A 23,404-nucleotide genomic window follows, 5' to 3' on the forward strand; every position below is an offset into this window, starting at 1 on the left:
TCTTCCGAATTATAGTAATAGTCTTTCAGAACCCAAAATCAGATAGGTAGGTTTTGGTTGTGTTGGAGCTGCAAGTTTTGAGAGGAGGTGGGGGATGAACAGGGGAAGAACAGAAAGCATGGTCAATTGGTTATCTTCTGACAGGATGGCCACAATCTGGCATTCAGTCCATGTTCAAAAAGCAGTAAAGCAGTGGATTAAGGCTGTTCTTTTGCACCAATGCCTCTTTATTTAGGGGCTACTAGAAATGAGTTTGTACCACATTGCCTTGTATAGCTTCTGCTTTGTAAAATCATACATTATCATCAAAATGCTTCATAACATGAAAATCTGGTAGAGGAAGGGTTCTGTTTGTTTTATTTTAGTAAAGATCTTCTAAGTAACATTTCTTCTGCAGATGCTGTGGGTATAGGAACTGTTGTACTGGGTCATCTCAAAGGGGCATTTAGCCCGGCGTCCACTCACCAGTGAGCAAGTAGAGTGTAAGAAACAGAGCAACCACACAGTCAGCCTTCCCTGGCACATCTTCCAGATATCCCAGGTCTAAGAACTTCTTGCTGAGCCCATCTGTACACAGTTTGCTTTTGCAGCCCCCTGCATATGTGAAGAAGGTTTCTTCTTGTTCCTGAAGAGTGAGGTGAAATGAGGAAAGCCAAGAAAACAGTTGTAGCAGAAGTTTCTTGTTTGCACTGAGTATGGGGGGCATGTTATGCAAATTCCTCTCACTGGTGGTAGATGGAATTCCTGGAGCAACCCTAGGCTTTGTCTCCTTTCATGTTTTTCATGTGAGTTTGAAAATTGCTGGAGGAGATGAATGCCCTGCTCCAATTGGCTTTTTGAGGAAACTGGTAATGAGGGCTGTTTTTCTCATGGCTTTATTCAAGACCTGTAAACACCAGCAGAGCTGGGAAGAAAGAAGTCAGAAAGATGGGGAGAGGCTGTTTGCAGCATATGAACATGCACCGGGCAAGCAGAGGCCCTGTAGCTGTCACAAGGAAAGCTCATGCTCTAAGGCTACCTTGCTTTCTGCAGCCACAAAACTTGAGGCTGCAGAACGCTCACACTGTGAGGCTGTGAGATCTGAACTGGGACAGGAGAGGGAAAAAGATGGGACTCTGCAAGGGGGGAGCAAATGTTTCCCACCTGCACATTTCACACCCAGCTCCCTGCAGCCTCACATCACTGCACAGATCTGCAATGGTATCTTGCCACTTGTTACAGCCTCCTCCAATCACTGCTGCCACCCGGTTGAGAGCTCCAGGGCTCCAGCAGAGCACTGGGAAAGCAGAGGAGGCAGGGACCAGTTGTAGCTCTTAGCAGGAGAGCAGCTTTATCCCCAGTGGGAACTCCTGTGCTGTGTGCCTTTACTAGGAAAGGTTGGAGCCAGGAATGCCAGAGCACACAGGCCTTGTGCAGCCCTGCTGTGCTGGGACCAAGAGGAGAATCTCTGCAGTTCTGTGGTTTAGTCTGAATCTTTTGTGGTTTGAACCTCTGCTCCAAAATGGCTACCTGGGGAGACGGCATTCCCAAGAAGGGTGCTATGCCCTTGTGTTCCCCTGCGGCTCCTTAGGGAGCCTTTTACCTGGGGTCCACTTAGTAGTTCTCTGGTAACATTTCCACGCCCTGTATGGAGAGAACTTTGTTGGGTAGATCATGCTGCTGTACAGACATTGGGAACACTCAATGGGAAAAATATCTGCTTTAGTTCCAGGCATTGCAGTCCTTTCTCATTAGCAGGGAGAGGAGAAGGCTGCCACTACTTTACTGATGAGTCAGGAAAATCCTCTGTTTACAGCATTGAATGTTTCTAATATGATTATTGCAGGTCTGAATTTGGAGTTTGGCAATATCAGAAAGCTTTTGAGTTTTGGAAAAAAAGTAAAGAAAATAGTAATGACTTATGTCCCCAGATATAATGAAATCACAGTCCCTGCAAATCCTACAGCCATAAGGAGCCACACTATTCAAGGTTGTTCTTGGCCTTGTGTCATCCACCTGGCATTGAAAAAAAGTCAGGCAGCTGTGCATTTTAAAGCTGGGCCCTTAATGTAATTCTGAAATATGCCAATTGCCAGGCTTTTATTTTCATTTGATTATTTTGAAAAGCTTAGAAGAAATGAGAAAAAATAAAGGAGTATTGTAAATAGCCCTAGGAAAAGCCTCAACCTGCTGTCCATGTAATTTCCTTTAAAAACAAATTTTGTACTATCGGAAATGATCACACAGCAGATTTGCACACAATCCTATACGCCCGATATCTACATGGTTTTATATAATTTCTTTAGCATGTTTTCTCATAGTTACAGTTGTTACTAAGGTTACTATAACTGTAATTAAAGAAGGAAGAAGGGCTTGCTTACCCCAAAGCTTGTCCGCGGTTCCCTGTGTGTCTAATTAAAAATACTTTTTTTTTTTCCCCTTTCTGTAGACTTTGCTTAGACCATCATGGTTGTTACACTACTTACTGTTTATCTGGGATTTAAACTGACAGCTCCTCCTGCTAGTTCTCCTCTTCTCCTTGCCTCTCTTAAATAACCCAGAAGTGATTGAACATGAAAGTTAGTTATTAAGCAAGAACTTGGAGCTGCACAACCTTCTTTCCCTTGGCAAGGCAAGAAAGTAATGCTCTTTCCAAGAGCAAATGTAGTATCATTATTATAGGCCAAACTAGGAAGATTTTAAGCTTGTTTTCTTAGAGTTTAGAGGAACAAAACTGAAGCCTCTGGAAATGAAACTGGGGGAAAGACCCAACCCAGGCAGAAATCTTTATTAAACACAGATGTCAACAGCAGTAGCATGTAATTAGTGCCCTAATTGTGACTGGGCAAATAACGGTGGCTTGGGGAGGGTCCACATGAAGGTATCTGACTGTGGATGTGTCTTTTTCAGCTAATTACCAAGGCTCCCTTTAAGATCAGTGAACAGAAAAAGACATTTCTGGAGCATGATTTATCTCATTCCCATCTCAGCCTGGTATAGGGGATATGAATTGCATTCTTAAGACTGGAATGACTTGACCTGTTTTTGCCTGCATCTTTCTTATGGTGCCTACAACAGTTCCCAGACTCCGTGTCCTGTTCATAGCTCCCCATACACACTCCTTTTTTTTCCTGAATAAGAAAAAAAGGAGACATAAAAGCACATTGATCTGACAAGATAGAAGATATTTTGTATTCCCATTGGCTGGGGACAGGATTTGGGAGATTTGAGTCAAATTCTAACCCTGCCACTTATTTAATACACAGCTTTAGGCAGCTGCCTACTCTGTCTTCTGAAGTGAAATTTAGAGGTTTAATGTATGTTTGCATCTGAATGACAGCATTTAAGTGATAAATGATGGTTGGGGGGGTAGACACACAATTAGGTTTATTTTTCTTTTTAGATTCATCTCACCTATGTTTTTCTGAGACTAAATCCACATAATTCTGGTAGTAGCCCAAGAGTACTGTGTCTTCAGACTAACAAATTAAAATCACTTAGTACTAGGTGGCTTATCATTCCTACAATATGAGAAAAAGGAGGGAAGGAGAAGTCTTTTGAAAAGGAAAATAAGATTAGTGGAAGCCCATTATATGAATTCACACTGGCTTATAATGCATTTCTGTGGCTTATTTAATAGCAAACTATGATGTCTAGTGCTTCAGACCTTCAAGGGGTTTAGGAAAGAATTGTAGTGTTCTATGTGACTTGGTCTTTGCCTACTACAACAAGTGTTTTTTAGTCTTGCATTTATTTAGCACTGTTAAAGGTCCAAACCTTCAGTGGTGAATGGGACTTGAAGTCTAAATTTAATTTTAATTAGCTGCTAATATATGCTTAGTAGGCATAGATTTCTGAGATTAAAACCCATGTGGGTATCATGGGCAGTGACTACATGTGCATGTGTGCACTTGTGTGGAAAAACCAGGGAAGTTTTTTTGATAGCAAAAGGAAAAAAGTAAAAAAACCAAAAAACTGTGTTGTGTACACTGGGAATGTACAGACATCTATAGCATTATGAGTTGCAGTTCCTTCCCTTGGAGGGCTGTTTTCAAAATACACAAATAGATTAAAGTGCCTGGTTGGAATGTGGTCCATGGCCATAACTAACTGGGAACGTGACCTGTTTGGCAGAACACTGCCCACCTTTCTCCTGGTAATCTTTTTTGTTTGTGTGGAGAGATCTCTAAGCCTTACACACCTCTGGGATTTGGGAATCTTCCTGCCGTTGCTGCCATGAGTTCAACACTGTGTATGTATATCCAGAGTAAGATGGGAGAGAAGAAGAGGTTTATCCTGTGTTGGAGACAGCTACTGTAGATGAAATAAAGAAGGTAAGATCTGAGCAAAGGTCTTGGTCTGATGTCATTTATTGCATAAACCATTCTTTGTCTTTTAGGTTGCTTAGTGTACTCAAGGTGAAGCATGTGCTAAATACTGTGCTGAATCAGGGCCTTCATTTGCTTAAAATCTTTTTCTTTATACTTCATCAGTAGACTTAAATAGTACATTTGCAGTTGATGCCACACAGCAGGTCCAGCCTTGTGAGTCTGTGACTCTGGTAATTGCTGGGAGCTGGGAGACCAGACATGTGCTTTTCCATTAGTTGTGCTGTGTGCCTTTGTGGGACCTGAGATCAGCTTGAGGTGAAGGTACTGAGGCCACAAAGAGCTAAAGTTTGTATGGTTTACTTGGCCATATTTAGGGCAAATCTGCTGTTCAGTGCTGTCTGGCCTTTAGCCCTTGTCAAATAGCTCTCAAACTGTGCTCAGAACAATTCAGAACATGTCTGGGGCATCCTATACAGTCCTTTGAGTCCTTGAGTCTTCACAGAGCTTCAGTGATCCTGCATTTTTTTTTTTTCCAGTACTGTCTATAACTTGCATTGAAGCCAAAAAATAAATGCAGAGAGGAGTTGTTCCATCAGACATAGTGTCTATCTCTGAAGAAATTTTGGTGCAGAAGAAATTACCTTATCAATGTGCCCCTGATTCCTAGTGAGCTTAAGGGGATTCACCATGGAGTGTTCAAGGCAGGTTGGATGGGGCCCTAAACAACCTGATCTGGGGTGTTATCCCTGCCCATGGCAGGCGTATTGGAACAGGATGCTCTTTAAGGTCCCTTCCAACCCAGACCTTTCTATGGTTCTGTGACCTGAGGGCTTCAGCACCTTTCAGGATTGATCCATGGGTTTTGTCCACAAGTCTTTCAAAACTGCTGCTGCCTGTCTTCTTTTAAAGAGATATGTAAAGTCAAGACAACCAACCAGTTCCTGCATTTCTCCTCTTTCCTAGAGATGGATCAAGCTGATTGTGCTGATCAGGGAATTGTCTGACTGAAGGAAAAAGCTGTCTCTGACATATTTTCTATTTTGGCATTTTCAGTTATGTGATTTTATTATTTATTTTTAAATGGTCAGTAGCTGAGCACAAATTTATTTCCAAACTCATCTGTCCCATGTTGGATTTTTTTTTCCTTTCCCCAAAAGATGTCTCATTACTATGCAAACAATTAAAATGTAGAAAAAATATGAGAATTAATTACCATGCAAAGGATTCATTTCCCTCCCCTTCCCCCATGCTTGGGTCTCCTTTGCAATGCTTACTGTATTGTTAATTGTTCAACCTGTACTTAAATAACCTGCACCCCTTTAAAGGTATTTGTCATTGCAGAAAAATCTTCAGCTGACCTATGTCCTCAGTGAAGCTGCCCATTCAGGCACGGGGAACAGATGGGGCAGAGGAGGCTAAATTCACCATTTTGTTTGCAACACAGTATAACTGATTCCCAACATTTTTTCTTTTAATGTGTTAGTTGTGGAAATCTGTTAATTTGATATTTAAATTATTTTCAAGTGGAAGTTTCATTTATGATGTTACCCCAAGAGGGTGACTAAAATGTGTGGGCTTGAACAGGTACAGTGTATAGACGATGTGGCTCTCATTTCCTTCCTTTTCCAATTGTATGAAACATTTTGCTTCAAAAAGCATGAACTTGAACTTAGTCATGTGGAAGAATCCCCAAAATTACTTAGCCCACATCGATTTGAGGAACTGGAAGGTGCTGCTTCATGCACATATGGAATAAGTATGTTGCCATGAAGTGATGTGTGTTGGGAGTTAACACCAATGATATGAATGGAAGACAACTGTGCCATTTCTGAGTTCAGCCTTCTGTCAGCTTGCTAGCTGGCTTCTAGAGATCATGCACTAGATAGGCTTTAGTAATAAAAGAGATCCAACAGAAACTCCTAGTCCGTGGAAATCTATGGTGTCATCAGGGGAGTACTGTCATGCCTTCACCATCTCTTCTGGCTCATTCTTCAGAGTTTCTCTGAGAATATTCTGGAGTAATATATTATGTATGTAGATTGTGCCATGGCAGTATTTTGCAAGCAGCTGGAAGGTAATTTGCTTGCCCTAAGTATAGGAAGGGCTTTTCCCTTACATCAGTTGGACAAGGTTTTAGTCTGTCAGTTCTGAAGTCAGGAACAGGGCTCACATCCTACTGGTGCCTTAATGACAAGGAAAGCAGAGGCTGTCACACAGCTGCTCCTCCTTTGCAGAGGACAGGAATGCTTTCGTGTCCCACATACACCTTTGCTAGTCAGGCAAGATGCCAACAGCGTATTTCACTACCCTGCTATGACTTGTGCTCATCCAAGGATGAACTAGGACAAAATTTTCCCCAGGAAACCATTCCTCATGTCACATACACAGTTTAAAGAGCTACTGAGTAGCTATGGTGCATGTGCAACAACTCTGGGTATGTTGTTTTGCTGGTTCTTAAATTAAAATACAAGAGGTTCCTGCATATCGTTTCTACCCTGATTTGTAGGAGTTCGTTTGGAGGCACAGCTTTAATAATCTCCAATGTCTTCTTTTTATCATAGCCTGTCTTCTGTCCAGATACAAAGCAGACTGGAAATGTTTTCCAAGGGTGAAGACTTACCAGAGCAACTGCCAGACAAGTCAGTTAGAGGTTGCTTGACTAAATCCTCATAACACACCCTGAAAATGCAGCTCATGCCATCTGCAAGGACACTTTCAGAGAGAGTAGAGCTCTGCTGCTGGGTGTGAGAGGCACGAGTAGGCACGGCCAGCTCAGTAGTTCAGTTTGCAGGCTCTTAGCACCTTCACTAAGACTTTTGCACAAATGGAGCAGTGCTGGCACTCCCAAAGCAACGAGGTTACTGCTTTGTCAGTGTTTACCCTATTGGGCCTGTCCTGGGTTGCAGTGTATTCCATTACCATCCGCATGAGATGCTGAAACCAGGTGGGGCAGTGTTTCCTTGCCTTCTGCCCCCAGACTATCTTTCTGTTAATGGCCCATCAATGCCCTGCTGCATGACTCAGAGATAACTCCCTCTGGACCATCTTCTGTTAATGAGTACATCAACGCCTGGCCTCATGACTCATCATCCCATTGTGAGATGCTCCACCCAGAGGGAGGAACCAAGCAAGCATTCCATCCTGGATATAATCTGAGATTCCAAACACCAGAGACAACCCTTTCCACTGGATTTCCAGAGGACAGGAGCTACATAGCCACCACTGAACCTTCCGAGGAAGAGCAGACCCTTCTACAGGATCACTGCTTCAACAGAACCACATCCACCACTTCAGGAGGACTGCAGCCACCATTCTACCAGACTGCTACCACCACCCTGACTAACAGGGTGTCAGGTTGTACTCTGTCAGTTTGAACCAGGGTTTTCTTTTATTTTTTTCCTTTTCTTTAATTTCCCTATTAAATTGTTATTCTGACTTGGTGCCTCCCACTGGTTCGTTTTCAAACTAGTACATATTTTGGCGCCCAGTGTGGGGCTTGCTCTGAGAGAAAGTCAGAATTACAATTTTGTATAAACAGAAACCTATTCACCGTGGTGCTCAGCTTGTCTATATGGATACTGTATCCTGGTCTCTATATTTTTCCTCACATGGGGAACTACCTGCCTGTTGTATTACTCCTGTTAAAACCAGGGAATGGTATAAGAATTTCTTTATTGGTTTATTATGTCTATAGCATAATAACCTGCGAGGCGATGAATACCATTCGGAATATATACTCAGTTTTGTTTGGCTGTCCTAGTCTGGGCTGCTATGTCTGGGATCTCCTCAGCAATCACACCCAGCCCCTGGTGAGAAGAGTAGAGAGTGGTTTCTTCCAGCCTTTCAGGCCAGGCACAGCAGTTTTTGAAAATATTGAGTTCCCTCTGGATGTTAAGGATGGTATGATCTTCTTGTCAGTTCTATTCTTTTTTTTCTCTATGGCCTTCATTGTGTACCCCATGCTTAGAAACAAAACACTACTTGGTGTGGTGCAACGTCTGCTTGAGGAGGAGGGAAAAAGGAGCAAAGCAACAAACACCATGTCTATACAGCCTTTCACAAAGAAGAAAGGAACCAAAAGCAAAGCAACAGTGTCCATGTCTACGCAGACTGTCACAGAGAAAGGAACCAAAAGCAAAGCAACAGTGTCCATCTCTACGCAGACTGTCACAGAGGAGAAAGAAACCAAATGCAAAACAACAGCATCCATGTCTAAGCAAACTGACACAGAGGAGAAAGGAACCAAAAGCACCATCAGCGTCTCCACGCAAACTGTCAGTGGACCAGAACAGCCTAAACCGATTGCAGTTGCCCCCGTCCAGAAGAAGAAATCAAAAAGCAAATCAGTCCGCATAGTGACCAAGGAGGATGCAGCAGGACCTTCGCACCCAGCAGAAGAAACAGAGCCAGAGATCATCACTTGGTTGCTATCCCTGGGTGAGCTGCGTGACCTGTGGAGGGAATTCACCCGCCAGACAAACGAGTCCATCCTGACCTGGCTGCTCCGCATCTGGGACACTGCAGCCAATGACACCATTCTGGACGGAAATGAGGCCAGGCAACTGGGATCTCTGTCCTGGGATGTGGTGATTGACCAGGGGATCGGGAGAACCCAAGAAACTCTCAGCTTCTGGCAGCGACTGCTTACAAGTGTAAGGGACAGGTACCTTTGTAAAGAAGACCTCCAGGTGCACCAATGAAAATGGAGCACAATGGAACAAGGTATCCAGTGCCTGAGGGAATTGGCTGTGCTGGAAATAATTTTCTCAGAAGACAAGAGATTTCCTAAGAGCCCAGATGGTGTCCAGTGCACATCACAGGTGTGGTTGAGATTCACACGTCTTGGACCAGAGATATACTCCCATTACCTGGCAACGCTGCAATGGAGGGAAGGTGAGGACAGGGTGGGCATCTTGGTCAACAAACTGAGGATTTACGAGGACACTGTCACAGCCCCATTTCGCACCCACGTCTCATCCATGGAAACAAGGCTGGCTGAGCAAGTCCGGAGCTTGATTGAAGAAGGCCATCAGAAACTGAAAAAGGAACTTAAGGAAGAAATTTACCACATCTTGCCAGAACCAACAAGAGTCTCTGCCATTAGGAGCAGGCGTCCCCCAACCAGGGAGAGAGGATACGCTCCATGAGATAATCTCTGGTTTTTCCTTCAGGAACATGGAGAAGACATGAGTAAGTGGCATGGAAAACCCACCTCCTCCTTAGCAGCCAGGGTACATGAACTAAAAAGAGGGACAACTACCACAAGAAGCTCATCTAGAGTCAACGCTGCTCCAGTCTCTCATGCACAGAACTCCAGATGGTATAGGAATGATAATGTGACCGATCCTCTTGAAGGGATCTCGGGAGCATATTCACCAGAAGAAAGCAACGTGTACCATGACCAGGAATAGAGAGGCCCTTCCTCTAGCCAGGTAGAGTTCAAGCTGCCTCAGAAGTAATTGGCACAGAAGCACAGTTGCTTCTGGCACCCTGACTACCAGTGCTGGGTTGGATGTTCAAGGGAAAGGTTCCTTCCACGCATCACACCACCGATGCTACTTGGAGCAAATGGATCACCCTCATCACGCAGCGTGCCTGTATTGGAAACCTGAATCGCCCTGGGATTCTGGAAATCATAACAAACTGGCCTGAAGGTGAGACTTTTGGATTATCTTCTGAAGGAGAGGAAGAGCAAGTGACCTGTGCCGAGGAAGCCCCACCATGTGATGAGCTACCAGAGTCTGAAAGACGATATGCCCTCTTCACTGATGGTTCCTGCCGAATTGTAGGCACTATCTGGAAATGGAAAGCCGCTGTATGGAGCCCCACACAACAAGTTGCACAAGCTACTGAAGGAGAAGGTGGATCGAGCCAATTTGCTGAACTCAAAGCTGTCCAATTAGCTCTGGACATAGCTGAAAGAGAGAAGTGGCCAAAGCTCTACCTCTACACTAATTCATGGATGGTAGCCAATGCTCTGTGGGGTTGGCTGGAAAGGTGGAAGAGGGCCAACTGGCAGCGCAGAGGAAAACCAATCTGGGCCGCTGAGATTTGGCAGGACATTGTCGCCCAAGTAGAGAGGCTGACCTTGAGGGTTCGACACATGGATGCGCACGTACCCAAGATTCGGGCTAATGAAGAGCATCGCAACAATGAGCAGGTGGACCGAGCTGCCAAGGTGAAAGTATCTCAGGTGGATCTGGACTGGCAGCACAAGGGAGAATTATTCCTAGCTCGTTGGGCCCATGATGCCTCTGGTCATCAAGGGAGAGATGCAACATACCGATGGGCCCGTGACTGAGGGGTGGACCTTACCGTGGACAGCATCTCACAGGTCATCCACAGTTGCGAGACCTGTGCTGCAATCAAACAGGCCAAGCGGGTGAAGCCTCTGTGGTACGGTAGACGACTGTCAAAGTATAGGTATGGGGAAGCCTGGCAAGTTGACTACATCACACTTCCCCAGACCCACCAAGGCAAGTGCTACGTGTTGACCATGGTTGAAGCAACCACTGGATGGCTGGAGACTTAACCTGTGCCTCATGCTACAGCCCGGAACACCATCTTGGGCCTGGAAAAGCAAGTCTTGTGGAGACATGGCACCCCTGAGAGGATTGAGTCAGACAATGGGACTTATTTTAAGAACAGCCTCATAATCACCTGGGCCACAGAACACAGTATCGAATGGATATATCATATCCCTTACCATGCACCAGCTGCTGGGAAAGTTGAACGCTGCAATGGACTGCTTAAAACCACCTTAAAGGCACTTGGTGGGGGGACCTTCAAAAATTGGGAAGTGAACTTAGCAAAGGCCACCTGGGTGGTCAATACCCAAGGGTCCATCAGTTGAGCTGGTCCCACTGAGTCTGAACCCTTGCACACAGTGGATGGAGATAGAGTCCCTGTGGTACACCTGAGAGGTATTTTAGGAAAGACTGTTTGGATTAATCCCACGTCAGGCAAAGGCAAACCCATCCGTAGGATTGTCTTTGCTCAAGGACCCGGTTACACTTGGCAGGTAATGCAGAAAGATGGGGAAACCCGTTGTAGGGTTTCATTGTATATGTATGTATGTGTGTGTGTGTGTGTGTATGTAGAGTTTAAGGACGGTATTGATTTGGGATGATGTAGATGGTAATAGAGTAAGGGGTGGATAACGTCCTGGGTTGCAGTGTATTCTATTACCATCCTCATGAGCTGTTGAAATCAGGTGGGGCAGTGTTTCCTTGCCTTCTGCCCCCAGACTATCTTTCTGTTAATGGCCCATCAATGCCCTGCTGCATGACTCAGAGATAACTCCCTCCGGACCATCTTCTGTTAATGAGCCTAATCAACACTTGGCCTCATGACTCATCATCCCATTGTGAGATGCTCCACCCAGAGGGAGGAACCAAGCAAGCATTCCATCCTGGATATAATCTGAGATTCCGAACACCAGAGACAACCCTTTCCACTGGATTTCCAGAGGACAGGAGCTACATAGCCACCGCTGAACCTTCCGAGGAAGAGCAGACCCTTCTACAGGATCACTGCTTCAACAGAACCACATCCACCACTTCAGGAGGACTGCAGCCACCATTCTACCAGACTGCTACCACCACCCTGACTAACAGGGTGTCAGGTTGTATCCTGACTCTGTCAGTTTGAACCAGGGTTTTCTTTTATTTTTTCCTTTTCTTTAATTTCCCTATTAAATTGTTATTCTGACTTGGTGCCTCCCACTGGTTCGTTTTCAAACTAGTACAGGGCCGAAGCAAGATTAAATTAGATGGATCTGAAGAGGAGTAGATCATACATACATGTAGATCATATACTTGGGCAGGAAGGCTCTTTGACAATGATAACAGCATTCCATCCATTAAATAATTTGTGCTCTTGTCGTGGTTTGACGCAGCTAAGCGTCAAGCACACAAAATCTGTTATTTTCATAAGGGGAAAATAAGAAAATATTGAGGAAAACTTGAGAGCTGCGAGGTAAAACAGGTTCAAACTGAAACAGTTGCTGTACAAAGAAAAAAAGTTTATTACTAACAGAATTAAAAGTAAAAAGAAATAACAAAAAATTAAACCAAACCTCCTCTTTTTTCCAGCACTTCTCTCACTTATACTCAACTTGCACAAAGGATAACAGAACCTGGGGTTTTAGTCAGTGTTGCAATTCTTGAAAAGTCTCTCTTTTATGCTTAAGGAAAAAAGGGTTTCTTCTGCTTCATGTGGTTCCTAAACTGCCACCAACAGCAGACCCACCCAGAAAGAAACAATCTGCTCTGGTGTAAAAACATCTCTTCCATGAAAAATCTCAGTTCCTTCACACTGCCAAACATGGGCCATCACATGGGGTTATTAATCTTTTTAAGGATGAGTTATTTTGACCCGAACACAAAGGCCTTCTTCCCCACAAGTCTCTAAAAGCCTCTCACTGCTTTTATATAGCCTGGCATAGGCACTCTTCAGAGTCTTCACGGGCCACACATGAATTCTCCATCCCCCCATGTACTTCAAATGGATTAAAGAGACAAACAGATTGTGATATTACAGTTTCTTACCACGGCAGGCAAGAAAGTTTTTTTAAGCTACGCGCGAAAAACGCGGCACCACCCTCTTTTCTCCGGTTGCCATTTTCAGCTTTGTCTCACATGACTCACTTTCTCTTTCTCTCTGGCTCTGAAACCACCACGCTGAAGAGTGTTCTTGTTCTGGCTTTACAGTGGAAGAAAGCCTCGCTCCCTCTGTGCTGCTGGCTGCATGGTGTCTTCCTCAGTTTAGCGCCAAGTGTGCTGGCTGCAGAAAGGAGGCTCCACTGGCTCCTGCTGGCTCCACCAGCTCCGCGTGGAGAGGAGAGGGACCCACCAGTCCCAAGAAGTCGCGCCAGATGGGTTTAGCTGTGTGGCAGACTATGGCTGGTTTTAGCTGCCTGCTGCTCTGGGATAGTTCCTCCCCCAGAGATCCAGGGTCCGTGCCGCGGCGTTGGGAAAAGGGGAAGGTAGCAGGGGGCCCGGCCTGGCCCAGTGGGGCCCGGAGGCTCTGAGGCCCCCCCACCTTCCGGCAGGCGAGCTGGGACAAAAGGCAATTCCTGCCTTTCCACGCGGTTTAAATACGTAAATTGCGAGAAGCGTCATTAGTCTAAAAGACTGTCCATCAACTCAGGTTCAACTTTGCATCCAGGCACCATGACTTTTTACTCTCACTCTTCAGTGAGAAACCCTTTCTGTCTGACTGGCTAAAATGTGAGGAAGTAGGTTGGTTTTCTCCCTGTTAGCTCTTGCAGGTTTAACCAGTGCCTTGATCATCATTTTTCTATTACTGCGAGGTGTTTCGTTCTTCTGGTGACTGATGGCAAAAACAACGGTGATGACAAGAGTCCCCAGCAGCCCTTTGCAGCGTAAGGGGCAAAAGGTTGACCCCTTCCCTGGGACAGAGGTTACTCTGTGAGCCTGCAGAGTTGTACAGGTTACTGGCTAGGTTGGCAGGATGAGATTTTACCAACTTCAGACAGATTTCACGTGAATTTCCTGCATATCTGAAACATTGCCCTGGCCAACAAGAGCTGGGCAGCCAGGCCTAGCATGGAAGAGCACAGCATGTGCTTTAAATGAGCAGTTGTGCTCCAAAATCAATTTGCTACATCAGGCTTCATCCTGCGAGTTAGCAGGCATCAGTGCCATGCTTTCAGCAGCATGAGGAAATTCAAATAGTAGGGGAGTGATTGGATGCATGAAATACTTTCATTTGTGGGAAGTGGTGATATGTAACTCGCCTCCACTTTGCTTGGCTGCTTGTCTGAGGTCAGTTCCAACGGGTTTTTGAAACAGGTCCTGTGATCCCCACCACCTCTGCAGGACACTGGAGCAGGTGTCATTGGGAGGCCACTATGGAGCTGGTGGACTTAAAACACTGGTGACAAGATGTGGCTGTACCTCAGGCAGTGGCACTCTGGCAACACTGACTTTAGAATGGCAGTGTCAGAGGTGATACAGCAAGGTGAGTGCAAAAAATCTTTTCAAACGCTGAAGCTGAATTGCTGGCATGCAAATGGCAATGCTGATTATTCCTTACTGATCTCAGATGCTGTCTTGTCAAATCCACTTGCTTAGTGTCACTTCACGGCCACCCCTGGGACACTTCCTAAATTGTTGATAGGATTTGTGTGCAGCACAAGTTAAGTAGCAAACTTGACTCAGTCATCAGGTTGCAGGCTGGAGGCTGCTGAATTGGGGTGGTGTTTGGCAGAGCTCATGGTAAGTACTCCCTGTTGGAGGTAAAAAGTATCAAGATCTTTCTGGAGAAGCTCTAGCAGAAAAAGGGAGAAGAAAGGTGGGGCAAACTCAGGAACAGACACACTGATGGAAGGGAGAGTAGAAACCCTGGAGGAAGGGCCAAGACTTGAATTCATTTCATGGAAAGGAACTGAAGGTCATGATGACTGGTGGGCCAGACTCATGCGACATGAAGAACTGAAAAGAACAATTTTTAACAGAAAGAGTCACAGAAGAGCATGTGGAGAAGATGATAACTCTTGTTTTTTCTACACATGCATATTCTCTGTGGAAGAATTTCGGCATTGGCTAGTTTCTCTGCTTTTCCACAGGGAGCAAAGATAGCTCCAGAGCAGGGCATGTTCCAGCAGAGCTGGGGAGCCAAGTGGACCAGACCTCTCAGAGTTGTTGCCCTTGTATTGAAGTGGCTGGAGCTGCCCTAGGGAAAGTCAGTGGCTACATGTAGCTGGTACACAAAAACATCTGTAAAAGTGATATCAGCCTCATCTGGGGGCTCACAGAGGAGAGGTGGACCTGTGTTAGACCCTGTGAATCATGTCCAACTTCTATTGGCATAGAGAGAATTTAGCCTCTCGGCTTCCCCACCTCCCCCTGGTTTTTGTGTTGGGGTTTTTTTAAGAAGCAATGAAACGACTATTCTGCTGCCACAGCCCCAGTCACTCCCCATGGACGACTGGAACAGCCACCCACCAAAGGCAGCTCCACAGTGGAGGATGGGCTAGTGAGTGGCTCGGCTGTTGCTATAACAACAGTACCTCTGTCTCATTTCTTTTGAAAAATGAATTGCTGCTGGTGAGATGAAGCGGAGCAGCTTCTCCTCACAGATGAAAGGCCTGCCAACAGCCTCCACACAGTCTTGTTTATCTATTGGGTCTGTCACGGCATGTCCAAGAAGCTCTGCCGAGGATTTCAGGATGGGTTGGATTAGACTGTTCGGGTCAGTGTGCATTTGCGTGCACAGCTTCTGTCCCCCTGCCTCTCCTCCAACTGAAAGTGATTTAAAAAGTCAACGTGCCAAATTTGACCTTTTCTCACTCTGCAACTGGAGTTTCTCCAAAGGCATATAAAGAATCGAGAGTCCTGCTTCACTCTCTTTTGCTTTGGGGTAGAAAACCGCTGTGAAATGAAGATTCATCAGCCAAATATTTTGTGTGATTAAAGCTAAAGGCTTATGAAGCTGGCAAGGGGGTTGTTTTATTTTAATATTTTCCTTTGATTTTAACATTTTCCTTTTTTTTTATGTGGCAACAGCCTTCTGTTCCTAGACATAAATCTCTCAGCTCCTGCTAATATCTTCATGATGCATGCTGTAAAACATGCACAAACTGTGTATTTGTACTAGGAAGGAGAAGGAGGGTACTTTAAGAGATACTATTTTACTTCAGGGATTGTGTTTATAGAGGGAAGTGCTGAGGTTTTAGTCTAAGACACTGTGGAATCCTGGTGGTGGTAAACTGTTTGCCAGTATATGCTCAGTGTAGGATATCCAAACCATCCAAGAGTTAACGTGGTGATTGGGAATGAAATCAAGATATGAAAAGGAAAGTTTTCATTGAAATCATTTGATAAGGGTATTTCTGTGTTGTACCTCAGAAAAAGAAGATACATCTATTGTTATGGCTCCCAACTCCTCCAAAATGCTGGAATCAAGGTGCTTCCCCACCTGCAAAGGTTGTACCCAGCATGTTGCCTTCAAACAAACCTTTCATGTTAAGTTTTTGTCTACCTACAGTTTTTCAATGAGCAAAAAAAGAAAATAAAAAGATTAGTGCCTGTTAACCTACCAAGTCCTAAAGTCTCTGAAGGAGAACAATGTGGAGGTACAAACTTAGAAGAGGTTTAATTTCTTTTTGCAACAAGGCACAACTTCTGTAAGCTTCATATTTGATAGAAAATAGTTTCCATGTCAAGCTGCTTTTTGTTGTAATGCATAATAAACATGTTTATTAATATTTATATACTGGGCCTGCTTTTACTTTCACTAAAGTCACTGTATATTTGTAGAGGAGGACATCCAAGTTCCAGCACATGATGAAACTTTAGGAACTGATATTTTTAGGGCTGGTTATTTGCCAGACTAGATAGATTCTTTTGGTGAACATTCATATACAAATAAGGTGATAGATTCAGGATAAAATAAACCTGAAAGCGTGAAACCATGTGAAAGCATATCACTCTTACCAGTATTTTGTCAAGGATTCATTCAAACTTGCAAAATGTATGGAGTCAGTTTGCTTGTATTCCTCAGGAGATAATTACTCTGACTACTCCCTGCCTTAAGACAACTTTTTTCCCATCTTTTCCTTATAGGAACTTTACTTCATGATGAGAAGCCTGCCACCAGGTCCCGTTCTTACTTTAACCCAGCATTTGGTCAATATGAACTTGGGGTAAAGGGCCACGACACATTTTGAACATTTCTTCAAATCCTGTTTTTGCCTGTGTATGCCCATTGAGTTTGGTCTTGAGTCACTTGCTGTTTGGTGAATGTTTTTCTGATGTGGCAATAGTGACTCTGTAGTGAGATGGCTTAGGAGTTGAAATGGGTGATTTCAGCTGTAAATTGTGTGAGTGGCCCATTAGCGCAATATTTAAATATGCTATTTTAACCCATTATATCAACTGACCACCTGCACTTGAGGCCAGCTCATGCTTTTTCTTTTCTTGCCCTGGAGCTGTGCTGCTGTGCCATTACCGCATCTGTACCATCCTTTCCTGTCTCCAGGGTCTGATCCAGGGTTACATAAAGATCAGTGGAACAAACTCAACTGTAGGATTCTGCAGCACGGCAGATACACAACTCAAAAAGCAGCAGGGAGCTGTAATGTCACACACACTGGTGTTCAGCTTAACATGGGTTTTTAGGGTAGGGAAGGAGCAGAGGTGAGACCTATACCATAAGTCCCCTTGTGGGATCTGATTTTGATCCTTCACACTAGTCTTGGGTGTTGACTTCCTTTCCACATGGCTGCTAACTGGCACAGATTGAGGCAATTACCACCTCTGGGCAAGCACCCAGAGCTCTGCTGCCGTGGCACAGAGCTGAGAAGGTAGTCCTTTCCTGCAGGGCTCTGCGCTCTGCAGCCTAGTGGGTTCCTGCAGACTATGGCTGATAAACCTGTCTATGCCAGGCATTAATCCAGAGAGAGTGGCACAGTGTGCATTCCCACCTGCATCTGCAGAGCTCATGGGGACAAGAGCTGCTGCAGGTGGGAGAGGAGTGGTAACACAGTGACAGGGACTTGATAGGGAGGCCCAAAATATGCTCACAGCCTTCCTGACCTCCACATTGCTGCAGGCTGGTTCCTCATCACAGCCTGCAACACAGGGAGAGGAACTTCGTATGCAAACCACTGACTGGGCTGTTCCCTCATCTCCAGAAACTGGGGAGGGGAGAGTCTCAGGGTGCACAGAGGCAGTGCTGCACAGGCATAAATGCACAGAATGGTCTAAGTTGGAAGGGACCTTAAAAATCATCTAATTCCAACCTCCTTGCCATAGGCAGGGACACCTTCCACTAGACCAGGTTGCTCAGAGCCTCATCCAGGCTGGCCTTGAACACTTCCAGGGACGGGACATCCACAGCTTCTCTAAGCAACCTGTGCCAGTGCCTCACCATCCTCACAGGGAAGAATTTCTTCCTAATATCTAAACCCACACTCTATCAGTTTGAAGCCATTCCCCCTTATCCTATCACTTGGAGATAGTCCTTCTCCAGCTTTCTTGTGTGCCCTTTGGGAATTGGAAGGTGCTATAAAGATCTGCCCAGGACTTTCTCATCTCCAAGATCAACATCCACAACTCTCCAAATTCAGAGTTTTAAGAGCAGACACCAGAGGAAGAGATCAGCCATGTGGCAGAGGCTGTGGTCACCACTCGGCTGGTCTGTGTGGCACCACAGAAGCCAAGAAGTGGAGGAATTTCTGCCTGTGGGAGCTTGGCACATGCTGGCTTTGTGCAAGGCAGAACAGGCAGCAAAGTCTCAGTCACTTATGCCAACAGTGACCCACTGGCGACTCTTATTCACATGTTAATTGATTTCCTACATTAAAAAACTGTTCTGCTCCAGTGCAAATCAAAGAATTGATGGTCTGCTTAGACCCACAGCCTTGCCTTTCTGCTTGGTTCTCTGCAGAAGAGCAGCCTCACCAGTAGCTTGGTGTCCCATGCATGCTCAGCTGTGGCTGCAGCAATGCCTGTGCCAGCCACATCCCTCTGCATTGTGTGCTGAAACAGGCCACGCTGGCCTGAGGGGCAGGAGGAGGGCACAGCCTTCCCAGAACCACTCCCTCCAAATCCTGAGCAAGATATGGATTTGCTTGCCTGTCTTATACATGGGATGAAAGGGGAACCAGCCCTCTGGGATGGGAGAAATAAATGGGATCTGGATTGTGAAAAGAAAGAAGGTTGAGGACCTCTAGGTTAGGGAAGGGGTGGGAGCTTCGTATCTGGGACTTTTCTACCAGTAAGAATACTTTAAAAATTGATAAAATCTTTCAGTATTTTGTCTTCTATTGTTCTAGTATCAAGGATGCAAGTGTGTCCTGAAGGCATTTGCTAGAGCTGTGACCTCTTTGCTTCCTCTCCTCCCCACTATTGTTTTTTGCCTTAGCTGAAGAGAGATGCTTTTTTTAGCCTGGTACGTAAGTGAAGGACTCAACTTGGGTGTGAGTGGGGAGGACTGTACCTTGTTACAGTTCTTTGCTATGCTTCTTTAACCTGACTTAAAGCTGATGTTAACACATTATATTTTATAAAATTCTTATATTCCAATTTATTTGCTTTTCTGGAGACTTATCTTGCTATTATTTCTGTTAGCTATTTACATTTTATGTTAGCTCCTAGCACACAGCTGATTTCCTTTTTTTTCATTATTTGATTGAGTTAACGTTATGCAAAGTGCCTTCTATTTTCTAGGGTGGATATATTTTTTCCTCCCTTAAAAGTGATTCTCAATATGTTAGCCAAGAACAGAGGGCTAATCAAATGAAACTATATTAAAAATGTTTTTTGTCAACAACACATTTCAATATAAGTAGTCAATCAATTGTATTGCAGTTATATTTAAAGAAGCTTCTAGAAACTTCCAACAAAAAGAATTTCAGAGGGAAAAGTAAATTTTAGTGATTCCTTTTTTCTTTTTTTGTTCCAATTTAAGAGTCCTCACTGTGTTAGGCACACTGCTTAAATCTCATCCCTGTATTAGGCACTAACAAGCTGAATTAGTCAACTTGCTCCCTAAATTTCTTGGAAGTTAACACAGACTTGGCTTGGAAAGCACAGACTTATTTTACGGTTCTGCTTTCCTAGTCAAGGGAAGGTTTGGTTTGGGGCAGGGGGAGGTGTTTGGTTGTTTGGGTTTTTTTATACTGTGTTTTCAAATTGATCAAGCATAAGAATGAAATCAGAGGAACTTCCTAATCAGTTTTAAAACTTACTGTCACTGGCTTGATGAGGAGTATCTTGTCACAGTGCCCATGAGCACTTTTTTTGCATCTGCAAATGGTTAATTTTTTCTTTCCTCTTATTTTCTTTAAGCTTCAAGAGACAGTCAAAAGGAAGTTGGAAGGCACACGTTCACCTCTCAATGGAGAACAGCAGAACGGAGTTTGTGATGGGAACTTTTCTCCGACCGGCAAGCGGACACGAAAGGATGTGTCAAGCATTGAGGCAATCAACAGCTTGCCCATTAATTTGCCTTTGCCTGCTGTTTCTCCTCTTCACCAGCTTGACATGAAAGCTTCTCTGCCCCTGCAGAACAGTGGAAGTCACAGGAGTGGTCTAGAAGGCTTGGGTGAAAATGGTGGGCTTTCCGAGATAAAGGTCCCTGTTAATGGCTGCAATGAGCTGGATGATAGTTTTAACATCCTGCAGAACAAGGAACTAAAGCAAGAGCCTTTGGATGACTCCAGCTGCATAGACACTTCTGAAACATCTCTTTCAAATCAGAACAAGCTCTTCTCAGACATTAACCTAAATGATCAGGAGTGGCAGGAGCTCATAGATGAGCTGGCGAACACTGTCCCAGAAGATGATATACAGGATTTGTTCAATGAAGACTTTGAAGAGAAGAAGGAGCCCGAATTTCCCAGGCCTGCCACAGAGACCCAGGAGAGTGCAAGCGTAAAAAGCGATCCATCCCATTCTCCATTTGCTCATGTCCCATTAGGGTCTCCCCAGGTCAGACCATCTTCTTCCGGTCCTCCATTTTCCAACATCTCCACAGCCTCCAGCATTGCTTCTGCATCCAGCGCACCACCGGCCCCAGTCCGTGCTGGATCACCAGCAAACTGTATTGCCCAGTCCCCTCAGACTCCCAGCCAGGCCCACACTCCCGGACAGATGCAGGCACGCTCTGGAAATGGCTTCCTGATGAACCCAGCATCGGCTGTTGCAGGATCGGGGCCTGGGCCAGTGTCCCTGCCGAGCGCTGACCTGTCCCCAGCTGAGCAGCTCAAGCAGATGGCAGCCCAGCAGCAGCAAAGAGCCAAGCTCATGCAGCAGAAGCAGCAACAGCATCCAAATCAGCCCTCAAGCTGGTCACCGGTGGGGCCTCCATCTAGCCCCTACGGAGGACCCTTCAGTGCAGACAAACCAAATAGTCCAATGATGTACTCTCAAGCCTTTAGCAACCAAAACCCAGTAGTGCCTCCTATGGCAAACAATCCCCAGAAGACCACAATTAATAACTACCTCCCTCAAAATCACATGAACATGATCAGTCAGCAGCCAAATAACTTGGTCACAAACTCCTTGAGCAAACAGCCCAATATGCTTTCTTATGGCAACACCAAACCTCTGACCCATTTCAATACTGAACTGAGTCAGAGGATGACCTCACCAATGGCAAATCCTGGGAAGAACCCCATGATGCCATACATCCAGCAGCAGCAATCCCAGCAGCCACAGATGCCAGCTCAGATGGCACACCTGAGCGAGGAGCAAAAACGCATGCTCATCATGAAGCAGAAAGGAATGATAAATCAGCCCATGGCATATACAACACTCCCTGCCCTTGGTCAGGTAAGTGTGAGTGCATGACAACGAGAGGCCAATACAAAGGCTTAGTACCTCTTTGTCCAGTCTCCTTCACTCACCTCCTCTTTCTCCTGGAAAGCATGGAATATCATTGCAGATGCTTCTTAGATTTTTCACATGGTATTGGAGCATGATCATTTTAAGAAACAACTGAAATTACGTTGCATTATACTTTAGACCTGTTGTTAATTCACTGCTCTTTCCTGTGCTTCCTCTGATGAGTGTGTAGGGCCACTCTGGGAAATTTTGGGTCAGAAATCACTTCTCCTTGGAGGGTTTGTTTCCTTTTTTTTTCATAATGCAAGACTTGATGGTTGTGGATCCCAAACCACTGCATGGCTTAGTTTCCCACAGTGCAGTTAGCATTGTAACAAAAAGATGGAGTGGTTGGTCCTTTCTTCTTGGGGTAGAGATCAAGCCAGCTTTAAACAGCATTTTTGGCATTTTGGCTCTGGGAACAAAGGATGAACATTTTGGGTGCCGAGTGCCTTTGGTTTTGACTGGAAAAAGTAAGAACAACAGAATGCTTTTAGTGGTGCTTGGACCATGATGATGAGATGAGATGGTTTATTCTGGGACTTTCAAGCAGTCTTTAGCAACCCAAAGTGTTTTGTCTTTCAGCAAGAGGCTAAAGCCATTTGGCTTCAATGCTTTGGCATCACTGTCTCACGTGTATTCCACGCTAAGCTACGGTGCAGCAGTTGCCAGACTTGGGGAATGCTTTGTAATGAGTTAATAACCAGTTTGAATAGTGGTTACATCAATGCCCTGTCGCCTCCTGGGTCAGCAGGGTATTCTTAATTGTGCAGCCCCTGTAAAGATCTGGCCACTGGTGTGATGGAAAGGTTCAAGAACAAATTTTCTAAATGTTGTTTTGAGAGTTTAAAAATTATTAAAGTTAGTAATCAATTACCAAAGTAGGTAGAGTTTAAAAATGGATTAAAGTTAATAATCAATTCCCAAAGTAGGCGATACCTTCACAGAAGTTACATGCCACCAAAACATGTCAAGAAGTCTGATATACACTAATAGTGTATAATACACGAATAGAATTGTTAGTTGATCATTTTAGCATAACAGCTTTTCACCAAATTAGCTGTTTCCACACCACCTACAAGGAATACTTAATTCTGAGCATGGTTTAACTGTGACTCACACTGTAATGCATGTAGAAATACAGCAAAATTTGTCATTCCTTCAACTTGTGGAGTTTGGGGATCAACCAATAAGGAGGAGTAGGAGCTTTACCAGGTCAGAGGACATCACATGTTATTTAAAATTAATTGCAAAACAAAAAGAAATGTTCATCTGCCTCCTGGTTTTGGTTCAGGATGTATGGTGACAGCTCAAAGCTTTTTATTTTTACATTAATTCTGCTTGCCTATTGCATTAGACACAGGTGATCTAAAGCCTCTTCTCTTTGGGAAGGCTTATCTAGAGAACTACTGCAATAATGACATGGAACTCAGACTGTAATTGGAGCTACAGATTTGTTGGTTTGTAACTGAGAGGCAGAGGATGCTTGGTCATGCTGTCTAATGCTTTATTGTTTCTTTCTTTTGCTCTTGTCAAATCTGTTGAACTCAAAGACCCATCAAACAGTTGAGAGGATGAACTGCCTGTGTGAAAGAGTTAATGCCACCTTCTCTATTTCATGAGTCAAGAAATTCATGTTAGTATCTCTCTGCAATTCCCCAATATGAATGGGTAGTCAAGGTTTCATATATCTAATCTCACTCAGTTCCTCTTTTTTTTTTAATATAGGAAAAACTAGAT

The 23,404-nt window shown here is 44.6% G+C and overlaps 1 protein-coding gene across 3 annotated transcripts in view; it reads left to right on the forward strand.

Moving 5' to 3' along the window:
* MAML3 (mastermind like transcriptional coactivator 3) overlaps positions 1–23,404 on the forward strand; it is a 270,289-nt gene that overhangs the window by 163,098 nt on the left and 83,787 nt on the right. For all 3 annotated transcript variants that reach the window (XM_032108899.1, XM_032108897.1, XM_032108898.1), the window contains exon 2: positions 20,129–21,613. In XM_032108899.1, the coding sequence (XP_031964790.1) occupies positions 20,129–21,613 (1,485 nt within the window). The remainder of the gene's footprint in view (positions 1–20,128; positions 21,614–23,404) is intronic.

Source organism: Corvus moneduloides, chromosome 5 (assembly GCF_009650955.1).
Source record: "Corvus moneduloides isolate bCorMon1 chromosome 5, bCorMon1.pri, whole genome shotgun sequence".
Classification (NCBI taxonomy): Eukaryota; Metazoa; Chordata; class Aves; order Passeriformes; family Corvidae; genus Corvus; species Corvus moneduloides.